The sequence below is a fragment of the Dipteris shenzhenensis genome, chromosome 16 (genome assembly GCF_047967505.1).
Source record: "Dipteris shenzhenensis isolate YYH24624 ecotype China chromosome 16, Dip_SZ_1.0, whole genome shotgun sequence".
Lineage (NCBI taxonomy): Eukaryota > Viridiplantae > Streptophyta > Polypodiopsida > Gleicheniales > Dipteridaceae > Dipteris > Dipteris shenzhenensis.
The window spans coordinates 4,676,855-4,703,879 of record NC_141611.1 but is presented as its reverse complement, the minus strand read 5'-3'; the positions used below and the strand labels follow the sequence as shown (position 1 = coordinate 4,703,879).

The following is a 27,025-nucleotide window of genomic DNA, read 5'->3' as shown; positions in this document are numbered from 1 at the left end:
TCACCTTTTTGAGTACGCATGGCAGATCAATAACTAGTTGACTCAAAAGGTATGCTATAGGATGTTGTTATCTCTATAGGTGGTGTTTATTATATAGTTAGTTTTATTGTAATTGCCATGGAGCAACATGCCTATCCAATACTTCTATCGTTAGTGTGCCGATGGTGTTCTTCATCATTTGAGTTATGCCACACGAGCGAGCAATTGTTTTATAGGAAGCTCACTCAGGACCTTTAGCAGAACATTTCCAAGGAGATCTCACTGTAAGGAAAATATTGCGGATAGGATAATGGTAGAAAACCTTGGTTAAGGATGCTCAAAATAAGTGTATGGATTGTGATGTTTCTTAGCGCACACTCAATGGTTATTGCCAAATCAATCTATGCCATTGCAACCTACTCGTCCTTGGGAAGCTTTTCAAAGATGCGGTTTGGATTTTGTTGGCCCCTTCAAACTTGCCAGGTCCACACAAAACAGATACATTATTGTGGCTATTGACTATGTTACTAAGTGGGATGAAGCTAAGGCACTCTGATATAGCTCCGCTCGGAACACTGCCAAGTTTATCTTTGAAAATTGCATAAGGAATAGCGAATGCTTTAATGGCATGAAGAAAATCAACACTTCAAAGATAATGCTTCCAAACCTAAGACTTATGAAGAGTTGTTAGACCGAGTTGTTACTTTGGAAAAGAGTGAAAGCTTAAAGAGCAAAGCAAAGAAGAAAGATACTGACAGCAACACCGTGCAGATGCCAACAAAGAAAGATAAGATCAAGACTGAGTTGAAGAAGGCCTTGAAGGAATTGGGCATTTGAGGAAAACCGTGTAATAATGAGAAATGGTGTAATAAGTGTTCTGCGGGTGGACACGTGGGAGAAGAATGCAAAACCAAGTACTACAATACCTGTACCAAGTTTGGGCATGATTACTCGGAACGTTTGGTTCAATGGTAAAAATTACAAAGTGTCAGCGAACTGATGCACAATGGGCGGCCGAGTCATATGACAGGATGGCCTTCAAATGCTAACCTACTCCAACGTTCAAGGTTTGAGAAATGAAGAGAATGACGCTCTCTTGTGTCTGCTACTTTTGAGCGCAATTTGCTGCTATCCAGTGATGCTGCTGACTTGCTGTGGGAAGGGCATGGCCTCATCTTGGCAGGGGTACTGTCTCTTGACTTGTACTAGACACTGCATTGTATGCATTGGACTGCATGATGAAGCTCTAAGCTACTTTGAGCGTGTCTAAGAAGAGGCTTGGAGATGGTGCATTTAAGTTAGCACACAGGAAGGGGAATTGCCATTTTTCTGAGAAAATAAAGCCCAGGCTTCCTTTGTTTCCACTGGCAACGGAGCCACCATCTAAGAGGCGGAAGGGGATGGCCGAAGGTTTAAGGGAAATGATATTAAAAGACGCTCAACAAGCAAACCGCAGGGATGAAGCAGAGAAGTTGCTCGATAAGAAGGATGCAAGCTCTATTTATCAAGTGGCTACGTGGATGAAGCAGGTGTGGCCGAGGTGTTGGAGAAGGAGTGGCTACAGCAGCAACAGCGAAAGCAGCGGCAGTTGACAAGCTCCTGCCTCTAACGTTCCATCGTCATCATCATCAGTACCATCATCGTCATGCAAGATTTGGACATATGAACATGTCTTTCTGAGAAGAGATCAATGATCGAAGTAGTTTGTATGGAGTGGCAAAAGAAATCTTTGTGTCGACCATCAAAGCTTGCAAAGGCTTTGGACAGAGTTGAAGGGCTACTCCCACGGAAAATTGGGATGGGCATTTTATCCGTTTTCGATGAAGCTTCAGCCCTTTTCAGATCTGATACAGCAGGATTGAATGTGAGAGCCCTAACTTGCTCAGGCAAGTGTGCTCGGAATTGTGCTTTGTGGACATATCGGCTCAAATATCGGTCTTAGCCCCAATTCAAGGGTTAGAGGAACCGATCAGGTGAAAGGCTTGTCCTCCCTCCGTTGTGGCATGTGTCCAATGTCAACAGCCTTGCAGAAGATTTGACCTCCTTTCCAACATTAGATAGTTTGACAGACGATAGGATTTACAGATTCGGGAGACCCTTATGGGGTTCGTGGATGCATTGGGCTAAAGAAGAGGGCACAGAAAGTATAACAAGATGAATGCTCATAAGCATTCATAAGGCCTGCCTCATATGCGCAGGTTGGAAGAGAGAGAGAGAGAGAGAGAGAGAGAGAGAGAGAGGACTTGGATGTGCACAGGGAGGGGGCAATAGAAAGAGAGAAAGAGGGAACCTGGAAATTAGAGAAGGCAAAAAAAAAAAGAACAAGAAATTATTTTTGCTTTGCCAAGCTCACCCGCTATCAATAAGGCTACCACTCGAGTGGCAGGCCAAAAATGATCATATTAAGTAAATTGTGCTGAGGAATTGAAAGTGAAAGCCTTAACAACATACTAAGGGGACATGATTTGAGAGCTTTGTGCTAGATGTGCATCCATGAATCTAGTGGCAGTCACAAAAGACATCATATTTTTTGTACAATGCTAGGAAAATAGCTCCAACCAAAAGAAAATTGAGTGTATTAATACCTTGAATGAGTAAAAAACAAGAATAAAGTTGCTTCCAAAATAGTGCATCTTGGGGACAACAGGTTTCAATAGACGACTTATAGATTGGATATAATTTCCATTTTCCTTCTCCTTACAAAAATCTTTTTTGCATAAGGGAGGAATATATTTTGACACAACACAATTGTTGAGAAGGGATATAACAAACTAAAATTATAGTAGTAGTGATAAAACGCTAAACATGGGATAAATTACAAAAAGTTGAATTTGGAGCTATATGTGAAGAAGAAGAACGTGGCTACCAGAGAGTCCATTGGGTTATAATGAGGGTAATTGTCCTAACCTGTCTAGTCATGCTTCTTATTCTTTTATTGCCATTACAAAAGGATTCTTGGTCACTATAGAATTATCCACTTCTAGGAGACTAAGATGGGTTTCCATATCCATGGTCACTTAAAAGAGGATTCTTGGTCGCTCAAAGGAATCATAGACCTCTAGAAGACTAAGATGGGGTTTTCACATCATGACCTAAGATATGGATGGGTCTTTATGTGAATGAGCCAAAAGTATCGGCTAGCAAGGGAAGCAATATTTGTAGTGGGCTTAAGGTCGTAATAATAGCTCAAGGATTAAGGTTATTTGTAGTGGGAAATCCCCTTGATGCAATCATACGAGATTAAGGATATTGTAATAGTGTTTGAACTCCTTTCATGAACCTTGAATCAAGAGTTCGTAATTTGAGGAAGCATTGAACCTCTAGCTTTCTTGTTTGCTTGGCTATGAGTGGACAAGCCCTAACTGAATAGTCTGAAAGTATTGCCAAGAAGTTAAGATAGCAATCAAGCCATATAAGGTTTTGGCCGCATAAGTTTAATAGGCGTAAAATTTTTTTAATGGTCTATAAAGTAATAAATCATTGCCATTAATTTGAAGTCCATCATGCCTTTCATCCCTGAAAAGGTGCCAAAGGAGTACTTGTCTATTACTGAAGTTTGAATTGACATCATTGTCAGATGTACTTGTCTGCCTTGAAGGGAGTCCACCATTCCCAAAAGCTGGAGCACCAATAGCTCCCAAAGGGATACCTTAAATAACATCTTTGACCATTTTCATCTAGATATTGGTAGGTGGATCCATAGCTATAGGGTAGCAAGGGAGTTAAAAAACAATCACATGGAGGGGATTCTTTCAAGGGGACGAAGAGAGCACGCATAGGGGCAAGGGGAAATAAAAGGGTAGAGGGAGGGGAGGGGAGAGCAATCAAGAAGGGAGGGGAGAGCAATCGAGGTGGACTGACTAGATAATGAGAGGGGAGGGGAGAGCAATCAAGAAGGGAGGAATAAGAACATGCAAGGGACTAAGCAGCAATGAAGAGGGAGGAGAAGAGCAATTAAAAATAAAGGGAAGGGTAAGAAGGAAGTAAAGGGGCTATAGTATGGCCACATGGGAAAGGAGATTTGCGCAACAAGCAAGGGTGCTATAGTATGGCCACACACGAAAGGAGATTTGCGCAAGCAAGGGTGGTAGGGGCAATTAGAGGGAGGAGAAGATCAATTAGAGGGAGGAGAAGATTTGCGCCAGCAAGGGTGCTAGGGGCAATTAGAGGGAGCAGAAGATCAATTACAAACCCAAGGAGGGGAAAGACGAAAGCAAGGAGGGTGATTATATGGCTGTGAAGGGATGGAGAGTAGGAAAGGGCCAATTTAGAGGAGGGGGAGAGCAAGGCAAAAAATTGAGGTTATTGTATGGGCACAAGGGAAAGGAGAGTAGGCAAGGACAGGGGTCAATTTTGGGGTTTGGGGAGAGCAAGGCCAGGGAGAAGGGGGAGGGGCAGGGTCGTATCATCATGAGGAGAAGGAAAGAAGATGAGGAAAGGGGGGAAACGGGTGGTTGTATTGCCATGAGGGAAGGAAAGGTCTGCAAGTGTTGTGGGTAGGGGGGAAATAAGGAAGGGGAAGCAAATAGTAGTTATGTGGCAAAAAATAGAAAAATACTTGGGCAGCGAGAGATGCCCAATGGTAGAGTAGGATTCTACTAAGGGGGAGAGGAGAAAAGCATGCAAAAGGACCAAATCCATGGAAAAGAGGAAAGGGATCAAGTGGAGAGAAAAAATGGAGTAAGGGTAGCATTGGTCCTTGTAAGTTTCATGTGACATGTCTTGGGAGGTTGTCAAGCCTCCTATATGTGCTATGCTTTTGCTTGGATTTGGGGGCACCACCAAGTCACCTCATTCTTCTTGGTTCGGTGTAGACTTTGTGATGTCCCAAGTCTCCTAGGCTTGTTTTTAAACCGAGGGGAAGGGGCAGGGGAGGGAGGGGGGGAAGGAGGAGGGAGAGAGGGGGGGGACATGGTGTTGTCCTTAAAAGCCCATATAGCAAAACGTTGAGCATGTATTTGAAATATCGCTAATCTAATATCTACAAAATTTTACATAATTGTTTAACCCTTCTACATGTAGACAAGTTTGGATATTGAATGCAAAGATCTCCTCTGTATATTTACAAAAGTACTTTACTCGGTATGTAGATGGCATTTATGTCTCTCAATTTAAAATATCACCCTTGCCATGTTAAATGTCTATAGGTTAAACTCCCCCCCTCCCTATTGCTTTCTAAACTTACTAAGAAATTGGAGTCTATTTTCTCTAGACTTACTTTTGAAATCATCTCGATGTCCTTTGGACTTTGGCTAGGAAGCTAATTCAAGTGCAATTCTTACTATGAAATTGGAGTCCATGTTCTCTAACCTTACTTTTGAAATCATCTCGATGTCCTTTGGGGTCCAACACCCACCCATCAAATCCTATTGAGAAGTCTTAGGAGATGTCTTCAATCATCCATCTTTGAACGCATAGCTCCTACTCCTTTATGTCCAGTCCTACACAAGCAAACCACCTTGCAACACGTGTACCATCCATGTAGCTTCAAAGGTCTATGGCACCACCATACTCAATCACAAACCCACTAGCATTCTCAATCACAAACCTACTAGCATTCTCGATCACAAACCCACTAGCATTCTCGATTAAAAATCCATGTAGCATGAAAGGTCTATGGCAACCACCATACTTGATCACAAAATTGCTAGTGTTCTTAAGCAATCTTGGCACAAATATTATCTCTATCTAGATGTCCTCCTTAGAATCCAAGGATAGCATGGATCCTACCAATCACCATGCTCCCAAGCTCTATTTCAACCCATCACCAACTTGGAACCATCCTTAACCAAATATAGTGTTCAATTGAAAAGAGGCAATGAAGATAGGCTTTAGTTGTGAAAGGAAAACAACCAAAATGAAGGAAATCCAAAAAAGGGACCATGCTTCTATTATGGGGGAAACCAAGTCATTAGGCAACATGAGAAATTTTCTTGTTGACAACTCTAGCTAAAATCACCCTAGATAAACAACATCGATAGGGCTACATCTGTCATTGTTGAGGAAGTCTATGGGTAGCAGCAGGTCTCTTACTATTGTTGCCCCTTTGGATTGCTGAGCAAAGAGATGTGTGTAGCTAACTAGACTAGGCAAGAGATCAATAGATTGCTAAGCCAAGATCATATGCTCTTTGCTCATTTAGCTAAAAAGGATATTTTATTGCCTTTCCAATGCCATACCTTATTAATATTTTTCATTCAAGTTTTGCCATTAGCGAATCCAAATGAAAGAAGACATGGCAAACCATTAAACATGACTCATGCCCTTTGCTTTAGATGTTAATAACAAAACCATTGTGCTTGGTTGTATGGAGACCACGAACAAGATACTAGACAAAGAGAAAATTAATCGTGGTTGAAAGCTTTAGAGAGGAAAGAGGGATATGAAAATTAGTTTCTGGCAACCAAAGTTGATAGAATAAACTACCCAAGTATGTCCATACATTTGATCCTGCAAATTTTTGATTGACTAAGCAACATGGACACAACCAAAGAGGATGGAAAAAACCTCCACAAGATACTAAAATGTTGTCAAACTTCTGCATGTGTGACCATAAAAGCAATCGGTACTATGTAAGAACATAATTGATGATATAATTATTCAAACAACCAGATATATAAAAGAAGTTGGCATGCAGCTGGTAGTGGAACATTGCTAGATGCTTTTTATCACATGGCATGTCTACTTATCACCGAGCTCCATATCAAAACTTATGTTGCTCCGCACAAGTAAAACTAGCTTTGTTGAGAAGCCAAGCACTTAAGATATAAAATTGAATACAGAGGTAAATTTCTTGAAGCAACCAACTAAACTAAGTACTCCTGTAGTAGCAAAACACACGAGTATTGTACCAAAGGATCAAGATGATGAAAACAATTGCGCAATCAAGGAAAGAGATACACAATGTGAAAAATCCCATGAAGGGAAAAATATGCACATAGAGGCTCTGAAGTATGGGGTAATCACTTATTAATATAGATACATGCATGAATGTTGCATGATTCTAGATGCAGTGGCATATTATTCTCAAGAGGTTTCTTGGCATGATGCTCTATTAGCAAAAACCTTGTCATGTCGATGAACACGAGGTTAGCAATGCCAGTGGAAGTGTAAGAAAATAATACAACGTCTGTGCTCAACAGATAACAGGATCTCGTACACAAGAGAGAAAATAAGATAGTATGGAGAATCAAAAATTTGATTACTATAGAACTGACACAATAGATGGCACTGGCTCCCAACCGTGCGGTCCTGTGAAAGAAGCTTCGATGGCGTGCTGGAAACAGTAGAAGACGGAGGTTGGATGCTAAGGAATCAGGGTTGTTGTAGCCAGTGATGAAATGGGCTTCAAGGGCTTGCTCTTATATAGCCACCAGTCGTAGTCGGTTAGGCTTAATTGGGTGACCGACCCAGTCTGCCCAAAATAGTAGCCAACTTTGCGCATAGACCCCAATGCAAGAATATCATTAATTTGTAAGTGACCTCTTTGTACAATGTCCTTTGCTTCGTATCAAATGGCAAGATGAACGCAATTCTCAACATTACATTTAGAAATGTGTAGGGGGGGAGGCTTCCAAGGGATGAAACTTATTGATCATGAATTATCAGTGGTCTGGTTAAGTTTGTCTATAGAAGTAAGCGAGTTTCTCTATAAAAGGAAGTGATGATCAACTCAAAATATCGTTTGGAAGATCAAAATGGTGAATAGCAATCCATGAAACCTTTTAATTTTGAAGAGCATTTTGTGCAAGAAATTCAATAATTTGCAAGTGGCCTCTTCATACAATGTCCTTTGCTTTGTACCGACTGGGAATTAGCATCCATGCATAGTATCCGGGATGGTACAAGGGATTCATAAGTGTATATTGCAAAGAAGATAGGTGTGTTGATTAACCATTCATGGAGCAGGAAGCAAGGAAGAGTGGCAAAGCAGCAACAATAGTAGAAATGGATGTTCTTGGCTAAGGCGTGAAACCTCATAAGCTATTAGGTTAGAAGCGGGATAATTTGAATGCACATGCAAGGGATCTAGGTGAGGGTAGTTTGAACGCATATGCAAGGGAGTTGGGCAAGGTTAGACGTGGGGTAGTTTGAATGCACATGCAAGGGAGCTGGGCGATGCCAAAACAAAGAAACCAATAAGTGAAAGCAACTAGATCGAGAGTTGATAGGGCAAGCTTGAGATTGTGGAAATCGGAGAAGGTACTGGCACCAAATTGTAGAAATTTACTTTGTATATACATACTTTAGGCCATATGCGCATGAGCATGCATGCCTATTTGATCCATGTTATGCTCAAAATACGCTGAGGAACTCCACCATCTTAGCTCCACCATAGGTCTGCCTACCACCCCTAAATTTGCTAGCTAGAGTTCCATGATCACAAAAATCTATCTAGATTGATGCTACAGTATCTAGCCTTGCGACTCTATGCGGTGAAACCTCCTTCACTAGCATTATGATGAATCAAGTGGGTTAGGCCCTCCATGGTTGAGGGAAAAGGGGGGGGGGGCGAGATTAAGGGGCTAAGGTGTATTCTTGATGAATTCCCCTTGAGATCTTAAAGAAAGGGTGCTCTCCACTTATGATAGTGGCTTTCTTGGACCAACTTTTAACCATAGTGGTGGTTAATAGTGGGTCCCATGGCATTCATTTTGTACATAGGTGGTTTTAATCATTTAGTGGCCCTTGGAAATACCTAATGATAGCTTTCTAAGTATCACAATCATACTTTTGACCATTGTGTATCATGAAATCTTGTTCCCTCTTGATCCTCATATGTAAAAAAATACCATAGCCTGCTATAGGTAATGTTGGTTTCTATACTTTGTACTAAGTATCATTCATTTTAAGCACTCGATCAATGGGTATGGGAAATTTCTCTCTCCACAAAAAATTGATGCAAAATCAAGATTCTTAATAAGATCTCAAAACTTAAAATACATAGAATTTTCAGTGAAGAAAAACCAACTCAAAGTATATAAATTCTTTGACAAAACATTTTGACTCAAAACACATTAGGGGGGAAATGGGATCTCAAAAGGGCCCCATATTATTGTTTACTAATCTTTAGAGATTAGGCAAAGTTTAAGTTCGAACAATGGGAGTGTTACCTTTTGTGGGACAATGCCATGTTAGGGTTGGCATGTAGGGTGATAGGTGGATTAACTTTTAAAAACATGGTTTTTGCTCAAATAAAACCATGGATTTTGAGAAGAAAACCCATTTGGGGAGGGATAAGTGTGTGATGCCATGTGTCCTTATGGGCTAAAAATTTAAAAAGGACACAGAGGTGTGCATTTACATCCAAAAGGACCACAGCAGTTGCGCCTCTTCCAAGTGTAGGCATGACTGTTCGCAGGGCACATAGTGCAAGTTGCATGCATCACGCCTGCCATGTCTAGAGGTAGCCACCCACCATCAACTAGTTGCACCCATCAAAATCCAATGCATGCAGTGCTCATAACAAGATTTGAGCATGTGCCCACATGGCTTCTACCCTTAGGCCCTAGCCAATTACACCAATAAGCAACATTATGCTGACAACTTGTGCATTTATTTCTCTCTCTCAACCCTTTTCTAGCTCACCAATAAAAGCTACTTACTACATAATTTTAACATTTTTAATTTTTTCATAGTAGAAAGAGACAAGACTTACACAAACTAGCAAGATTAAAAAACTAAGAAGAGCTGAAGATGACAAATAAGATGTTAAGAATTTTGATATGGATTGACTAAGTTCTTTGACCCATCAAGATGTCTCAACGTTCTTGTAACCATATGAAAGGGTAAAACATTAGAACATCCTAGCTCAAACACATATGTCATCCCAATTATCATGTCAAATCAGCTTCTTAGATAAAAGATAGGCACATGATCGATATTGGCTTTTGCCCTACCATAATTATTAAACTTTTCTTTGCCCTACACCAATTATATTGTTTTTTGTCCCTCACCAATTATTCACAATATTAGGTATGGATAACCAATGGAAACCTACCTTATTAATGCTTTATAACCATGAATCTCTTATTTAAGAGCCTCAACAATAGATGTTGCTTGGGAAGCACTATGAAAAATTACAAATCTTAATAAGCAAGATGTAGTGAGTTTATTGGAATCTTGAATCATTTCAATTACCTAACCATACGTAAGCGCTTTCTCATCATTGGTTGCGCTAGCCATACTGAACCCATAAGAAAGTGGGTGCAGGATCAAGTGGTCAAATGGTGGTGTCCTAGATAATGCACTATTAGTGCCTACTATTATAGAGATTTAGGGTACCAACACTTTCCTTTTGTAAATTGACAATTCAAGGTCATGAATAGTGGTCATCTCTTAAGGGCTATTACTTACTATGCAAGTAAGAGAGTTGTCCCCCTTAACATGCACCTACTTAGATATCAACAATGGCCAATGAGTATTCACTTTAGGGAACAACATTAAGAATCATAGACATGTCCAATAATAACCTTGTATATCCTTTCCCTCATTGGATTAGTAGGGTGGTAGAAAGTCTTCTTATGTTCACTTTCATAATACATACTTGCTTTAAGAAGTCGATGTTTCTTCTCTTTAGAAATTGCATATCTGTAATCACGTGCACTTTTAACAATCATGGAAAATCCCTTTAAAACAATTGGCTTTTAGCTACATGGTTGTTAGTTGTCCCTTGTATTTTTCTAGTTCTTTCACAATGTAATGACCTAGGCATGTAGTGGCAATAATATATTTTGAACATAACACAATGTGCATTATCTTTTTAAAGAGTTGGTAGAGCATTAATGAGACCAAATAAGCTATACTCCCTAAAGTCTATGTTTTCAACTATAGGTATCTGGTATTGATTCTTTTTTAAAATAAAAGGTTAATATTAATACTTCCATATTGATTTACATTTCTAGATTTCTATTACTCCACAAGTTTATATAGTACTTTGAAAACCTTTTAAGTGCTCAAGTTTATAACTTAAAAACATGTAGAGTAAAACAACACAAACTTTCTTGATTTCTTAACACCACAGATTTTCCGCATTTCTTAGCCAAGGCATTTGATCTAACTATGTCACTTGTTGAATTATAAACACTACGGTATTGTTGCCAACTTGACTTTAATTCTACAATAATGCAAGAATTTTGCCAATAGGAAATTTTACACATCTAATTCTTGCTAATAGGAAATTTTACCGATATGCATCTAAGTCATGATGCATAGCATCTTCCCCCACCACTAATTTATAGTCTTGCACTTTTAAATTTCTATCTCCTTTCTTTGAATTCAACGTAAAGTTGCATGACTATATATTTTGGATCCATAAAATCATCTTTGTATTTGATTAGGAAGCATGTTACTCTCCTTTTCAATGCTTCTTCATTAATTGATTCATGAAAGGAAGAATTGAGCTGGGTGATTGACTTGACTATCTTGTATAATGACTTGATGATGGACCAATTTTTGAGGCTTCTACACCTTTTACATTCTTTGAAAGAATTCTTGTAGAACACTTTGTTGATCCTGACATTTACGTAATGGTGATGTGACCTCCCTTTTCACTTACAAAAAGCAACATAACTAGCTTTAAATTTGATCCTCCAACTTGTTAACGATTGTATTCAACACTTATCAACTTTTTTAAGCATTGAATTTATATTCCCTAAACGTGCAATACATGCAATATCAAATGTAAATCATGGTAAATTTTTGAGTGGTATTCTTTTTTAAGAAGTGGAAAAGGAAACTGTTCTAAAACCTCTAGCAAGGAAAAGCTGAGATAGGAATTTAGAAACTATCAACTAATACTGCCACTATTTTATTGCCCAAAATAATGACAAGTCTATTCATCAAAACCGTGTCATGGAAGAGTCATCAATGCAAACAGTCTTAGCCAACATGTCCAACCCTATAAGCTTAAAAATAGGGAGTCTTATAATGAATAGACAAAATAAGGGTGGGTTTTCCAACTACTGTAACGGGTTGCATTTGATATTTATAAGTTTTTTGGAGGGAAGCCCTACATGCATCGAGCCATTGTTGCACATCTTATATGACTAGGACTAGACTTACTTATAATGAGGCATAGACATGCAAGTTAAAAGATTCACATCAAATGCCATCAACTCTTCGCAATATTTTTAAATTTCTAGTACTCCCTCACCCACGCATCCTGTGCACCAGCATAGCACGTGTAGGTACATGCAGGATGCAAGCATACTATATTTAAAGAGCAAGTGCTTATCCCCAATACTCCTCGTTATTGGCATCCAATAGTACTCTTACAAGTACTATATGGACAACGCTTGAAAGCCAATGCCCATATTGATTGAAACAACTTACATTGACACAACAAGCTCATACAGACACCTCACCTCGATTTAGGCTTGAGATGTATCCAGCATGTGTGACCGTACGATTCAATCTGATGATTCCCTTCTTTCTCTCCATGTTTTGCACTATCATCCGCCTCTACTACTTGAGAAGCTCATTTTCAACAAGGTGACTTTGACATGCCCTCATGGATCTTCAGAAAAACTGTGTCGAGCTTTGATTTCTTACTGATGACTAAAATCCATCAACTCAGTGATCTTCACAAACAGAAACACTTCTCTCCATCGGTTGAAGGCAAAAGACTCGGCTTCTTTCTTCTCCAAGAATATATAGCCCTTCCAGGAAGCTTAATCTCTAGTCCTGTAACGCATCTTTCTTCAGTGTGACTTGAAGGCAAAAAGGTGTCACTTCAATCCAATCAACTTCATTTTTTTTCAAGTAATGTATCACCTGCACAAAGGTGAAAAGTCATAAACCAGGCACACAATTCTATATATTGTTATTTTCCCAGCAGCTCAATCCTATTTGGAATATTTGGTATAATTGATATATTACTGCCGATAAATCTCTGAGAAGACAAATTAGAGCGATATGTACTGGCATAGAAAAGTAGATGATGCAAGAAGAAAGAAGATAATATGCATTATCAAGGACCAAGAATTTCAAGTTCAGCAGTTGTATAACGATGTCCACCGGAGAGGGGCATTTGTGCAAACACATAATTCATTCAATTTGGAAAGAAATGCTCTATTTCAGAATCATCCCGAATTTCTGATTCTCTCTTTTCTCAGCCTTGCCAGAAAAATTATCATATATCCAAGTAAAAAGCACAAGGAAATTATACCCAACATGTAGAACACCAAATGATGGCAGTCACCTCTGCACCCGAAACAAACACCTAGCCAGGGTAACTAAACTAACAAGCACAATAGAGCATCTCTTTAGTTTGGAACCTAGCTAGAAGAGCGTCAACCATGTGAAACTCAAGAAAAAACAAAATAAAAGAATGAAAGCACATACAACCCCAACCCAAAAACAAAAACAAAACAAAAAACATTAATCGGACTTCAAGACTTCTCCTAGTGTAGTCTCAATTCTTCAATCCTGTCCATATGTCGGCTTTGAAAGAAAAATCACCTGCATATCCAAGGGTAAAAAAACCAAGCATTCAACCTGTAACCACTAGCCCACCTGACAATCACAAAAGAGCAGAGCTAGAAGAGTGGATACCAACCCCCCCCGCCCCCCAAAAAAGAGAGCAATTTCATACAGCCACTAAACTGCACCTCGGACAGGGTGCTACCACCTGCATAAAACAAAGAAGTATGGTGATTTAGTGACCAAAAGGCACTACCTCCCAACAGGCCTGGCTGGAAGAGCGAATACCAAACAGATAACCTCCCCGCCACTAAACTGCACCTCGGACAGGGTGTTACCCCTGCATAAAACAAAAGTGTGGTGACTGGTGACCAAAAGGCACTGCCTCGCAACAGGCCTGGCTAGTGACCAAAAGGCACTACCTCCCAGCAGAAACCAAAACAAAAGGCGCACAAAACCAAACCAAGAGCTAGAAATCCAGGACAAAAAGAGTGCAGGCATAGAGTGGCATGGGAAGCTCAATGAAGCCGAGAGCAACAACTTAAGCACACTTGCATAAGAGATACCAGATCACATCACAAGAGAAGCAATGGATGCCTGAATCGCAGGTCAGTCTTTTGGCAGTACAATATAACGCAGCAAATATCAATGGCATCCACGCCTTTTAAAGACCCAAAAAAGAAAAAGCAAAGGAAATTCACATTGTAATAAAGGTGAAAATCTAGCTAAGTCACTCAGGATTAGCAACTGAAATATTAAGTGGATGTTGGGGCCAAGAGGCCTAAGGACGTTTGGAGGAACATAAGAAATACCAGATCACATCACAAGAAAAGCAAATGGACGCTCTGATGTTAAGTCAGTCCTTTGGCAATGCAATATAAGCAGCAAATGCCAAAAGCATACCAAAGTCTGCTAAAGACCTGGAAATTGAAAAAGAACGTAGGGAAAAAGCAAGGAGGGAGTGGTATAGTGATAAAGAATTTAGCTATCCGTTAGGAATAGCAGATGTTATATTAGGGGATGTTTGGCTTGACGAGGCCTAATAAGAAACTACATAGGTCCACTCTTCATCTCCATGTAATCATTTTTCCATGTGCCTACCCTACTTCAAGCTTGGACTCTCTCTCTCTCTCTCTCTCTCTCTCTCTCTCTCTCTCTCTCTCCAGCTTTTGTGACATGGGTACATGACTTCATAGTTTCCCCCTCCCACTTAGCGCTGATCACTCCTATTTGTCCTTCGGTATCTCGACTGCACTGCCTGACATAGGATGTGATCCCCTTGCACCTGTCTGGATCCAACATGCCCCTGATGCGGTGAACATGAGCCACATGTCCCAGGGGCTAGAGACCCCTTTTGGAGATGATGCAGACCTTACTCACTCCTTAGATACACTTGTCTCATTGGTTCAGGATGCAGTCATCAAATCATTCCCCATGACCCGCTCTACAGCACAACCCCCACCGGAAAACCCATTGTTTGATAATGAGTCGGAAAACCCATTGTTTGATGATGAGTGCCGAGAGCTGAGATCCCACCTCATCAGGAGCAAGCTTTGGGACACTTGGCAAGATCAGAGGCACAGCAAATCTTGAAGCGTCTGACACGATGTAAGAGACGGCCTTTTCTCTCGCATAGGATGGCTGAAGTAGTTCACTCTTTTCGAGGAGACGACCCCACCATTGCAAAGGGGCTTCAAACTGCCATCGATTCCCATCATAGATCTAGGCATATGGCACACATACGTGACATCATTGTATGATGCTCCGGCTTAGAGCCCACCTCATATGTCTTCCATCCCCAATCCCACCACTTGCATTCTATTCACCACCTATAATGTGTAGGCTACAATACGTCGGCATCACAACCGGCGAGCTTAGGATCATGAGGGGCTATGGACTAAGCACTTTGCACATGGGATGGAGGTCATGGCTCTAGTCCTAGCGCAATTGTTCAACTAGGCTGTTTGTCGCAGATTTCCCCCCGCTTGGAGCACTACCCCCATTGTTCCAATACACAAGTCAAGAGGGGAAATTACCGCATGCTCATGATTGGCACACAAAGGCTAAGATCTATGGATCAGTGCTAGAGAGAGAGATCAATAACTTCACAGAGACACATGGGCAGCGGGTCCTAGGGCAAGTCGGGTTCAAGAGACAACACTCTACTTTTGGATCACATCTTCACTCTATGGGCCATCATTGAGAGGCAAGATCGAGATCCCAGAAGGCCCACTTGTTTCGTTGACTTTTTTCGTAAGGCCTTTGACGGTAAGGGACCACTACTCGCTGACCTAATGGTACAGATAATGCTATACGCCAATGACATAGTCCTCATATCCTCAATGACTATATGCACCTAGAGGCCCTAGAGGGTGTTTTGCAGGCAAAGGGACCTAATAGTCAACCTTGGCAAGACCAAGAGTATGATTTTCAACACCTCATGGGCAGTGCTTCATCAAAATAGTTTCACCTACCTGTAGAGATTCTGCAATCTTACACATACCTTGGAGTAGTTTCTCGGGCCCAATCTTCAAGACGGTACACACAGCCAGAGCACAACTCATACGTGGCCAAAGAGCTATAGCTCGACTAGAGCGACGGTGTTTTTAGGCACTTTTCTAGAACCCCCATATGAAGGGATGGCTCTTTGATACACTCATGAGACCAATAGCAATGTATGCAGCTAGGGGGGGGGGAGGACCTATCGGCGACGAACTGGAAAAGATTTGAGAGATTGCAAGTGGATATGGGTTCCCGGATGATCAAAGGTAAGCCATCAGTCCCCCATCATATTATACAGGCAGCATTCCCCATGACACCTCTCCATATTGATGCTATCTTTCAAACACTAAAATATATTCACAGGGTTTGGGCTCTATCTAGCTGGAGATTGCCGAGATTGGCACTAGAGTCATCACACAACTTGCAGACAGCGAGGTCAACACAACTTGGTATGCATGTGTTTCCACATGGTTTGATAGCCAAGGTGTCCACATGGATCGACTACCGCCCTTTCAGTGCAGTCTGGACACCCCATCCTCCCTCGTCCCACGAGATGAGATCAACCATATCATACCATTAGATCTATTATAGCTTTACACAGCCCGAACTTGGGAGAGGAGATCAGGAGTTCCCCACCAAGATCCAATTCTATCGCGACCATTTCCTAAGAGTATCAGAAGAAGGAATTATCATCAGAACCTCATACCTGGACGACAGACGCATCACACATGCACTAAGGATTGCCATTGGAAAAATGAGAGTCTCGTTCCATCAGCTAGGGATAGAGGCAGATAGAGCTGCCAGCATACTCAGAGAAGAGCGGATATGCAGGCTTTGCACACTAGTGGAGGTGGAGACAGAGGAGCTCTCTCTATGCATTTGTCCGGCATATTATGAGATTTGAGGGCGATAACACTGCCTATACCAAGAGGGGCTCCGATTTGGACCCCTCTCTCGCCTGATCCATTTCCAGGTCTGGTCTATGTCTCATGGAGATGCAACGACATAGAGAGACTCTTTTGAGACATATTAGACAGTATGTGCCGACAGTATTACTTGAGCCAAAGACAAATGCAGCCTAGCGACATGTCACAAATTTCTATGCCTTTGAGTTAGTGTAACATGCAACGGTAATCTGATCTTGTAATTCACAGCAAGACCTTCTTTAAACCTTTAGCGAGGAGTTAGTGTAATCCACCATAGAGAGAGAAGGAGATGAGGGTAGAGAGAGAGTAGAGTCGACAACTAATTGGGTCCCTGTACCCATTGACAGCCCCCTCTCCCAATCGGGAAAGAATTTGCTTTATACTTGGAGAATTAAGAAATACAAAGAACACTCCTTGTTGTTGTGTGACAAGGTTTTTAAATGTACCTGGAATAAGTACTCAAAGCACTCGAAAGGGTCTTTGAGGTCGAGTCAAAGTCACGCGGTCGAATGCATAAGTTGTTGGGTAGTGGATGGCTTAGTTGTTGAGGAACATTAAAACACTTATAATGCAAGACAAAACCTCCTCACAAAATTCTCACTCAAGAATCTAACTTATCACAATGAATGCCCCTCAAAGACCACAAAGACCATAACTCAAGGTTCAGGCATGAGAATGCCACGCTTTTTGAAGCAAAACGGAGAGGGAAATGGGCTCTACAAGGTGATCTAGATAAGAGCTAAAGATGCCTCAAGAAAGAGGGCTTGTGCCTTCACAAAAGTGAGGGCTTGTGCCTTGACAAGAGCGAGGGCTTGCGCTCCCTCACAATGGATGATTGGTTCTCAATGCACACTTTGGATTAGGTTTGTGTTGAATTGACACCAATTTTTCTAAAATAGGATTTATTGATTTGGTACTCCCATTCTCATTTTATACCATTGGCATGCATGGTGTTCTCAGAGCTTATATTCATGTCTACAGTTTGAATTCTTCCTCTTCTTTTTGGTTATTCTGGTGAACTTTTTACACCATCCTTTACCATTTGGCAGCTATTTCTCAAGAAGACGAGAAACAAGTCTATGGAAGGTCTGTTAAGAGAGCAGAAGCTAGCAAGATAGACGTTATTGAATTATGTTCTATTGTGTTATTGTTTGTAAGGATGGGCTGGGACCAAGGCCTCATTTCATTCAAAGCACAAACATCAATAGCATCAAGATCAAGATCGGATGGTTGTATAATACCAGGTATAGACAAAAGCATGCCATTAACTGTTGTATATGGGTGTGAACTTTCTAAGGTTTTGTTATAGGGAGAAGTTCATTAATAAAATCTTCCTTCAAACACTCAGCCTTTACATACATGCACACACACACTCCTTCTAAAAGTATTCTGATTTATATTTAGAAAAACAACGCATCTATGGCCATTCATTGGGATGCAACTATCAGAAACTGCCATGCTGCCTTATATTTAAAGAGAGTCATCTTTTAGTGTAAAACTTTTTTTATTCCAAAGATATGTAACATCAAATGGATGAAAAAGTCGCTCTATAATGACTTTCATAAATGTTAGTAAAATCAGACAAGCGAAATCCCCAAAATGAAAGTATATAAAAACCACATGCCAGTGAATACAGAGATCGAGATGCACAATGTACAATATAATTTATCTGTGTTGCAGAAATACAAGTTGAGACATAACACAAAGCACTTGAACAACAGAGCATAACGATGCTAAATAGCACAACCCAATCCAGAGAGATATAATCCATAAATCAACTCACCGCCTGTCTGACTTTCATATGTCCAGAGGTTGCATCATGATTAGGGCCTGTGATAATGATGAACTTCTGACAAGCTGAATATTAGAAGACAGACACAATCAAAACCCAAGATCTGAATAGTGAACCAATGAATATATTTACACGCGCGCGCGCACACACACACACACACACACACACACGCATTCCAACATGTACAGATATATCAATATATGTGTGTGAATCAATGTTTGTGTGTATATTATGGGGTCAATTAATGGCATGCGGAAAGAGGTTAGGCATGATAAAACCCGCACTAACATGGGTGCATACCTTATATGTGAGTCACTACTTACATACATGGGATTGGAGAAAGAGTTTTCAAATGTAGCTTCAATAACTGTAAGGCCCCGCCAACATGTTGTTCTTGTAGGTCAAGGGTAAAATCATTTTCATTCTCCGAATTCCTGCACACCCGTAGACAAGCAGAGATCAATCATCTCCCCAAAAAGTGTGTACGTTTTGTGTGTGTGTGTGTAGAATCGTAACGCCAAATGGTGGTGTGAAAGATTGCAGCAGCTTGGATTCTGCAAACTTCCTCTTCATAAACAAGTTTTTCTATGGCGAGTGATGCTTGGTGTTATTCCCTCGGGACAACTTTCAGCACGTATATATATTGCTCCTGCCGTCTGCCACACACGTCTTGCCCCAACGGAATCCTTGCTCCATATTTTCTGGCATTGCCCTGTCACTCGTGACTTCCTACTATTCTTCAACAGCGTCTCCGAGCCTGGTTTCCTACTGCTTGCTTTGGCAAGCTTTTTTGGCTCTTCGGCATTCACCCACGGAGGCATAAGTTTGGTTTTTTTTTCGCAAGGGTTCGATATTGGGGGAAACACAGAAAGCATATAGTCTTTGGAGAGTCTACTTTTTCCATGCTTGTAATATAAGCATACATGGATTTCACTTAAAAAAGCAAGTGTGCGTGCATGCGTGTGTTATACAAACATACAAACTAATTGTGCTAATGACAGCCAAGCATAAACTTTTGACACAATTGTCTGGTGTCATCAAGATTTGTACCAAATGATGATGCACGTTTTTGTCTTGAGAATAAATCCCAAGACATTACTGTATCAGGCAGCCTTCTTTAAAGCAAACAACTCTTCAGTCTTGAATGAGGCCAACATGGATACTCAACACATAAGATGAGGTCTGCCCTTCCTATCTCCAGGCAGTTTGAGAATTCATCCAAAATTATTTGAATAACTCAAGAGGACATCAATTCTCTAAAAATTTTAGGTTTGATACAGACAGATTGCTTGCAGTCACAGTTGCACTGTAAGTCTTTCAATAATGCTTGTAAACTAACAGTTTCAAGAACATCTCACAATTCTGCACACTGCTTCTAGCCTTTCTGACCCCCTCCTTACTCCATCCTTTAGACACCTGCCTGTCCTTGGAAGGCCCGAACACTTTTCCAGGCAAGAAGAACTCGGAACATTCTTGAATAGGCCAGCCAGAACATAAGTCCATAAGCATTTTGTAAGGGGCAATAAGGCCATCCCTCAAGAAGCAGACTGTTCTAGCTTATTTTCTTCCCTCCCCTAGCCTTAAAATCCCTTGTCCGTGAAAGCCTGGAGACATTGTCCCTTTTCAAGCTGACAACATAACAGATTGGAATGCTTGCTTCAGCAACCTAGGGAGCCCAAAATCGCATGTTTTTTATAAGCACCTACATGAGCTGAGATGGCCATTAATATCTTCCTTCCTTCAAATACTGATTTTTCCCTCTCGGAAAAGCACTGGTAATATTTTCTCGTTGGGTCTTCATGGCAAACCCTCAAGATCAGGATGTTGTAATGTCGAGCAGCTCCGCTCATGCTTGATGTTCTAAGACTAACCTCTTCATCCTAAGCTGTATCTATATTCTATCAGTTATTGAAACCTCAAGAGGGGAAACTCATAGTAGACTATGCATTCTGAGTGATACCTTATGCAAGGAATTTTGGACTCTCTGCAATATATGTGCTTACTTTTTGTGTTGTTGTAGGCTATACTTGGAGATTCTGCATATTTTGCAGTATTTCAGCATATAAAAATGTACAACAACATTACGCTCAAGGCATTTCCTGATGTCATGGCAATAGAAACTCATACCCTCCAAGTCCTCTAGCACATCCACACTTAGATGAAGCAGGAAAGGCTCTAGAGTACCTATGAGATAGCAAATATTGGAGGGAGAGAGATAGATAGATAGATAGATGTGTGTGTGTGTGTGTGTGTGTGTGTGTGTGTAGAGAGAGAGAGAGGGAGAGAGAGTTTATCCAATGTCTTAGAAAGACCGAAGGGTCTATGAGGTGAGCTTCATGGGTAAAGCCTCTAAGCGGGCATCTACACCCAAGACAAGTAAATCATAACCATAAAAACAGTAGTACAAAGTGTCTGAACCCATGGAGAGCAAGGAAGCAGTGGTGTGGTGTGAGATCTAGTAATAGTTCATGTGTGTGAGTCGTGTGTGTGCCAGGTGTCACTATCGGACTTATCCCGTATGCACTTGGTGCTAGTGTGTGAGTGTGTAGCATATATAAGGCTTGTACTTCACTTGTCATGTCATACTTGATGAATGAATCAAAGCCTTCATTATGTCTTCATTTGAGTATCACTTTTCACTCCCTAGCCTATCTCTCTCTCTCACTCACACCATGTTTCTAACATGGTATCAAAGCAGGTCAACCTGCCATAGCGCTTTGCCATGTCATGTTTGACCTAACCCTAGTTTTGATCAGCCTCTTCCTTTCTATAGCTGCCTCAACTCTGCTCATTTCGGCCCCAGTTCAGCTGCCTTCTACCCGTTTAGGGTTTCTGCACAACCGCCCTCTTTTTTTAGCCCTCATTTTGCCTCTGTTTTGTAGCTTCTTGTGTTCATTTCTGCCCATTTAGCCTCTCCACAGCCTGCTAGTTGACACATTTTCCAAGAGAGGCCTTGCAGACAAGCAGATTTGGAGCTGTTCCATTTCCGTTTTTAGGGTTTGCAGGCTGTTATAGCAGAATTCAACCATTAAACCGCCTTCAACAGAGCCGTTTTCGGGGCTGCTCCTAGCCTCTAATTCCTAGGCCTTGCAGACAAGCAGATTTGGACCCGATGACTTGCTGGTGCATTTTGGTCCATTTATACCTCTTCTAAAGCATCTCTGTATAGCTTGGAGCTGGTTTGCTGAAGCGCTTCACAAATTTTGAGCTATATCATTGCATTTGGTGCCCCTCCAGCTACCTTTTGGAGGATTTTGGACCTGCTACAGCACCTAGAGCAGTCCTCATGCCCACAAATGCTCTTCTATTGGTTTGTTCTTACACTTCAAGGTATATACTTGCTGTTATTTAACTTGGGTCCAGACAGTTCTCTATTTTGAAGAGTATTCTTGCTGCTTTTCCATTAGGGTTTGTATTTTGGAACCTCTGAGGTCATCCACCAGCAGCTGCACACCTTTATTCACACCTTTGCTGATTCATTTCAGAGCCCTAGACAAGCTCCTTTATTGGCTGGTTATCTATTTCATCTTGCTACCTTTGCTACCTCAGTTTGGCACTGTCCTCGTGGTGAAGACTCATCAGCACCACATTCAGCTAGGGATGAGCCGCATGACACAGCACTGGCGCATATTGGTGTGAGGTTGGTAAACATATTACTTCATCAACTTGACTTCACTACTTCAGCCAAAGAGAATCTCGACAAGCTCAAATATTTATGCTACATGTACTAAACCTGAGCAGGATGCTTCATCTGCTATGTTGCATGATCTATTCCTCCCTAGGGTGGTAGATGATGCTTAGGGTGGTAGATGATGCTTAGCTCTATGTGTTTTGTGTTAAGTCAAATAAAGGTTCTCAACCTTGAGTTGTCCCTCTAAACTGAATGTATTTGGAGTCAATAAGAGGTACTCAGCCCTCGGTTGTCTCCCAAAAATGAATGGATTGTCTTTTACTTTGGTTTGATGGTATTGACCACCTAGTCCAAAGTAAGGGGGGGTGACGAGTGATGGTTTGCCCTTGCCGGTCACAACCTGACTCAGAAGTCACTATCACACCAGAGGTATTGGATAGTTGGACTTACTCTTTGTAGTATTGCGATGGAGGGGAAATCGGTCTACTCTTTGCGTGTTGGGTCTCACACTCTTTGCTTGGGGGGTGTTGAAGAGTGTGTTGATGTGATGTGTTGGTGTGTACTCCTAGGAGATCTAGTACTAGTTCATGTGTGTAAGTCATGTGTGAGTGCCAGGTGTCACTATGGGACTTTTCCCATATGCACTTGGTGTTAGTGTGTGAGTGTGTAGCATATGTAAGGCTTGTACTTCACTTGTCATGTCATATTTGATGAATGAATGAAAGCCTTCATTATGTCTTCATTTGAGTATCACTTCTTCACTCCCTAGCCTCTCTCTCTCTCTCTCTCTCAATCAAACCATGTTTCTAACAACGACCCCCCTGCAAATAGATGTCCTGCAAATGACCAGCCCAAATCAAAGGGCAAATGTTTGCAAATCTGTCCAATGCAAATCTAAGCTGAATCTGTCCGAAATGGTGGCTGAATGTCAAAAATGTTGAAGGACAAATAGCCCAAATCTAAGGATAAATGCAAATTGAACCCAAATCTGGCTGTGCCAAGCAAATATCAACAAATCTGACAAAAGCCCCAAATTTTGAGAGGGCCAATATGCCAAAAAGAGGGCAAATGTGAAAAAGGCCCAAATTTTGCTGTAATTTTACAAATGTGACCAAATCTGCTGCAATTTCTTGCCAATGTCACTGAAAAGCCCTAACATTCATATCAAAGCAGCCAAATGTCACTACAATGAGTGCAAATGTGACAAAATAACCTGCAAATCTGAAAATATCCCCGCATTCTCCCAACAATAGATCCAAAATCCCCAATTTCGGGGGTGAAATGGAGTCAAAAGAGGGCAAATACTGCAAAAGCCCCAAAATGTGACCAAAAAGAGCAAATGTCACAGTTAAATCTGCAAATGTGACACAAAAGCCCCAATTTCTAGAGCAAAATCACCTCAATGTCATTGCAATGTGTGCAAATGTGACACAAAAGAGGGTGAAAAGTTTCAAATCCAACTGTAGCAGGCAGATCTCAGTCGATAGGGAGCAAATCCAGCCATATAGTGCTAGAGCTGGTTGGAGCAGCCGTAGGAAGGTCCGAATGAAAGAAAAAGGGAAAATATAATCCAAAACCTCAAAAAATGGCCGAAAAATATTCAAAATCACCTGCCAACAGATGGTACGGATTCCTAGTGGTGTCACACAACTGTCTATACAGCCATAAAAAACATTGTAAAACCATACGAAACACTAGATTACGTAGAACCACCAAAGCACTCTAGCTGTCAATGTAGATGGTAGTAGAAGCTAGCTGGCTGATGTCAAGGTCTGCTAGCAACTTGCGGAGCCAGACACACTCTACTGAGCTGTGAGAGCTGCCCTAAACTCAGTTTCACAACTAGAAGTAGCAACTGTCATGCACTTTTCTCCATTAATAGAAGAGCCTTTTGTTCTAGGGAGGGAAGGATATTTACATGGGAGGTAATTTGTACAAATTTGACCTATATCACAAAGACTACTGCCAAATATTATGATGATTCTAGAGAATTTGTAAACAATGACTTGAACATATGTAGCAAGTGTTGATAGGGAAATGCATACGGTTGGTTGAGTTTTCCAATCGACCTCCACTATCGTTCTCAGTTCTTCTAGGAGATGAAAACATACCATTCTTTAACCCCCGTATTCTTCCAAAACCTCGAACATCCTTCCTCAAGATTGTCAAGATGCCTTAATTGCTTCAATATGCATGAGGTACAAACAAGGAAATAAACAAGGAAATGGAACAAGGTCATAGGCAAAGAAAATGAAAAGGTTTAGAGAGTCGTACAAAAAAAAAAGGGGGGACCTTCCATGATGCTCCCACAAAAAGGATGGAGAGGGACGAAGCATAGAGGGTTCAGAAACTCCAAGAACAGACATAAAGTTACAGTTATTGTCAAAAAAGGAAGAAAAGAGAAAATGCGAAGGAAAGATACAGAACCGGATTGCAGGCATAGAATTGCCTAAAATGAATTGCACAATAGCATCGGCGGCTAGGAGTACAGGTTATGGAGGCCTGTGAACATCAAAGAGTGGATCCAATCTTCATTGACATTGCTGGGGGGGATTCAATAATGGGCCTGAATGGAATCTAAGATATAATATGCTTCCCTTTTTTAAAATTAAAACATAAAAAGGGATGATATGAGGCTGGTTTCTTAAACACTCTTTTTGTAATCGGAATTTCACTTACCATATAATAGAATTTAGGGGAGAGAGATACCCAAGCAAGTGAGAAATTCGAAACTCAAGGAGTTCAAAATAGGGCCATCAATAATTTCATGAGCTTGATAAAATTGAAATTTGGGTGTAGGCAGCAAGCATGCAAAGTGTCTTTTACTGATATTACCAGTGCAGAGAAAGTCAGACCCAATTAGCCTGAAATATCCCTTTAAAGATTGCACCCAGATGATGTTTTACACCTCCAAGGGGGTAGATGCCTCATGCAAAATCTGCCTGCTGTCAAGAAGCTGTTCCTCAAATTCTTTTCATACAAAATATACAATGCTCAAAGATGCTTACTTGGTTTTTAGTAAAAAATTGTTTGCTCTTTCCTTGGCTTCCACTGCGAGTTGTTTAAAATTTTCACCCTGTATGGTTACCACAAAACCTCAATGAGCATGCTGCAAGACAACTGTAGATGTGGCTTTCAAATGAGAGTTAGCTGCAGAAACTTTAAAACAGGCAGTCTGACTCGTCTGATTAAGAATGCATGACTGAAGTCTTTTTTAAATAAACCTTTTTTGATAGATGATCTGCCCTATGATGGTCACCATCCGCATGTGCTGTAGCAGCCTGCAAATCCATTTATTTACTCAAATGAGCAACATGTTGAACAGAGATGGAAAACAAAGAACAAGGATACAGCCAAAATTCACAGAACGATATTGACTTTTAATTCTCTACCATAAGAGTGACATAGCAGGCTTAGGCTGCAATGTAGATGAAGGATCATGTCCAGTCTTCACTTCACATTCCATGAAGAAACTTCAAACCATAAACTTCACCAAGCATGCCATAGACTTATCCATATGACATCTTAAACAAAGATTTAATATCTAACTAGCCAAACCCTCAGAAGATATTCACAATGGCAGCACATGTCACACCAACCACTGGCTTCCCCCTTCCCATGGCATTTCAAACTTCATCAGACCAAGGCAAGTAAGAGGGCGTATCAAGGCCATACACCAGGTCTTGCTTAATTGATTATTTGTGTACATTATAGACCTAAATCATTTGATCGACCGGAGTCCAAGCTCCCTTGCCTAGCACTTTGACTTGTCATGTGTGTGCACTCCCCACTGACAATTGACAAGAGGATGTTGTTATGCTCAGGTTGCAATATGGTCTTGGGACTCCCAGTTCCATAGTAAAGACTGTGCCACCTTTCAATATAGCTAAAATAGCCCAGGAGCCACAAGTTCTCCAAAGATGACTTGAACCATTTGAACAAACAGAATCTCTTGCAACTACAGGTGACCAAAACATGGACTCCACCTACCTTGGGAGAGAAATTTCAGTTCTACATACAGAAAATAAGTGCTTCGGCAGTGCAACAGTTTTGTAGAAAATGGCAGAGCAGATAAATGCTTCGGCAGTGCTCCAAAACAGCTTTCGAAGCTGTTCACCAGCTTCAGACAGCTCAAGTTTAAGTCTCACTGCTCGAAACAACTGCAGATACAAATCTGCAGCAAAATAACATCTCCTGACTGCTCCAGCTGCAGATGCACAGCTTTAGAACAGGTCCAGCAGCAGAACAGCAACTCGAGGTAGCTCCAGAGCAGGTCACCTAGCACCTGCACAGCTCCAGAAGCAATTGTAACAGGTCATACAGCTACCTGCAAGGTCACAGCTAACCAGAAACAAGCTGCTGCAGATGACTGCGGTCTAAAACGAGCTGCTGGCAGATAATTCTTCGTGACAGAAGTTGCTCCCAAGGTGGGGGAGACAAGACCAGCATGTTCTAATACCACTGTTGGGTTGTTGGGGAGCAATGGAGGTGAGAAACGAAGCTTGGAAGCTGGAAAACGAGCAGTGCTATTGCAGCAGCACTCAAGTCTGCAAGAAGAAGTGCAAGTGAAGTGACGGTACATCACTTTTAGGTCTAATCCTAAAGCACTAGCCGGTCAATCCAGTTATAAGGTGATATCTTCAGCCGTTGGTCGAAAGTTGATTGGGAGATATGCTCTCACACAAGAGGTGTTGGATAGTAGTATCTGCTCTCTACAGCATTTGCGGTAGGATGTGAGTATGGTCATCTCTTTTGGTGTATTTGATCTCACCA

At 41.2% G+C, this 27,025-nt stretch overlaps 1 protein-coding gene across 4 annotated transcripts in view; it reads right to left on the bottom strand.

Annotated features, from left to right (window-relative positions):
• Positions 1-12,086: 12,086 nt before the first annotated feature.
• The window catches only part of LOC147892439 (SMR domain-containing protein At5g58720-like), a 53,018-nt gene continuing 38,079 nt past the window's right edge, over positions 12,087-27,025 (bottom strand). For 3 of the 4 annotated variants that reach the window (XM_087387108.1, XM_087387109.1, XM_087387111.1), the window contains 5 exons: positions 25,477-25,533; positions 25,261-25,328; positions 18,949-19,055; positions 18,613-18,686; positions 12,087-12,753 (listed from right to left, as the gene is read on the bottom strand). In XM_087387108.1, the coding sequence (XP_087243234.1) occupies positions 12,658-12,753; positions 18,613-18,686; positions 18,949-19,055; positions 25,261-25,328; positions 25,477-25,533 (402 nt within the window). In that variant the 3' untranslated portion in view covers positions 12,087-12,657. Of the gene's footprint in view, positions 12,754-18,612; positions 18,687-18,944; positions 19,056-25,260; positions 25,329-25,476; positions 25,534-27,025 lie in introns of all 4 variants that reach the window. The other variant, XM_087387110.1, reaches the window with a different exon arrangement.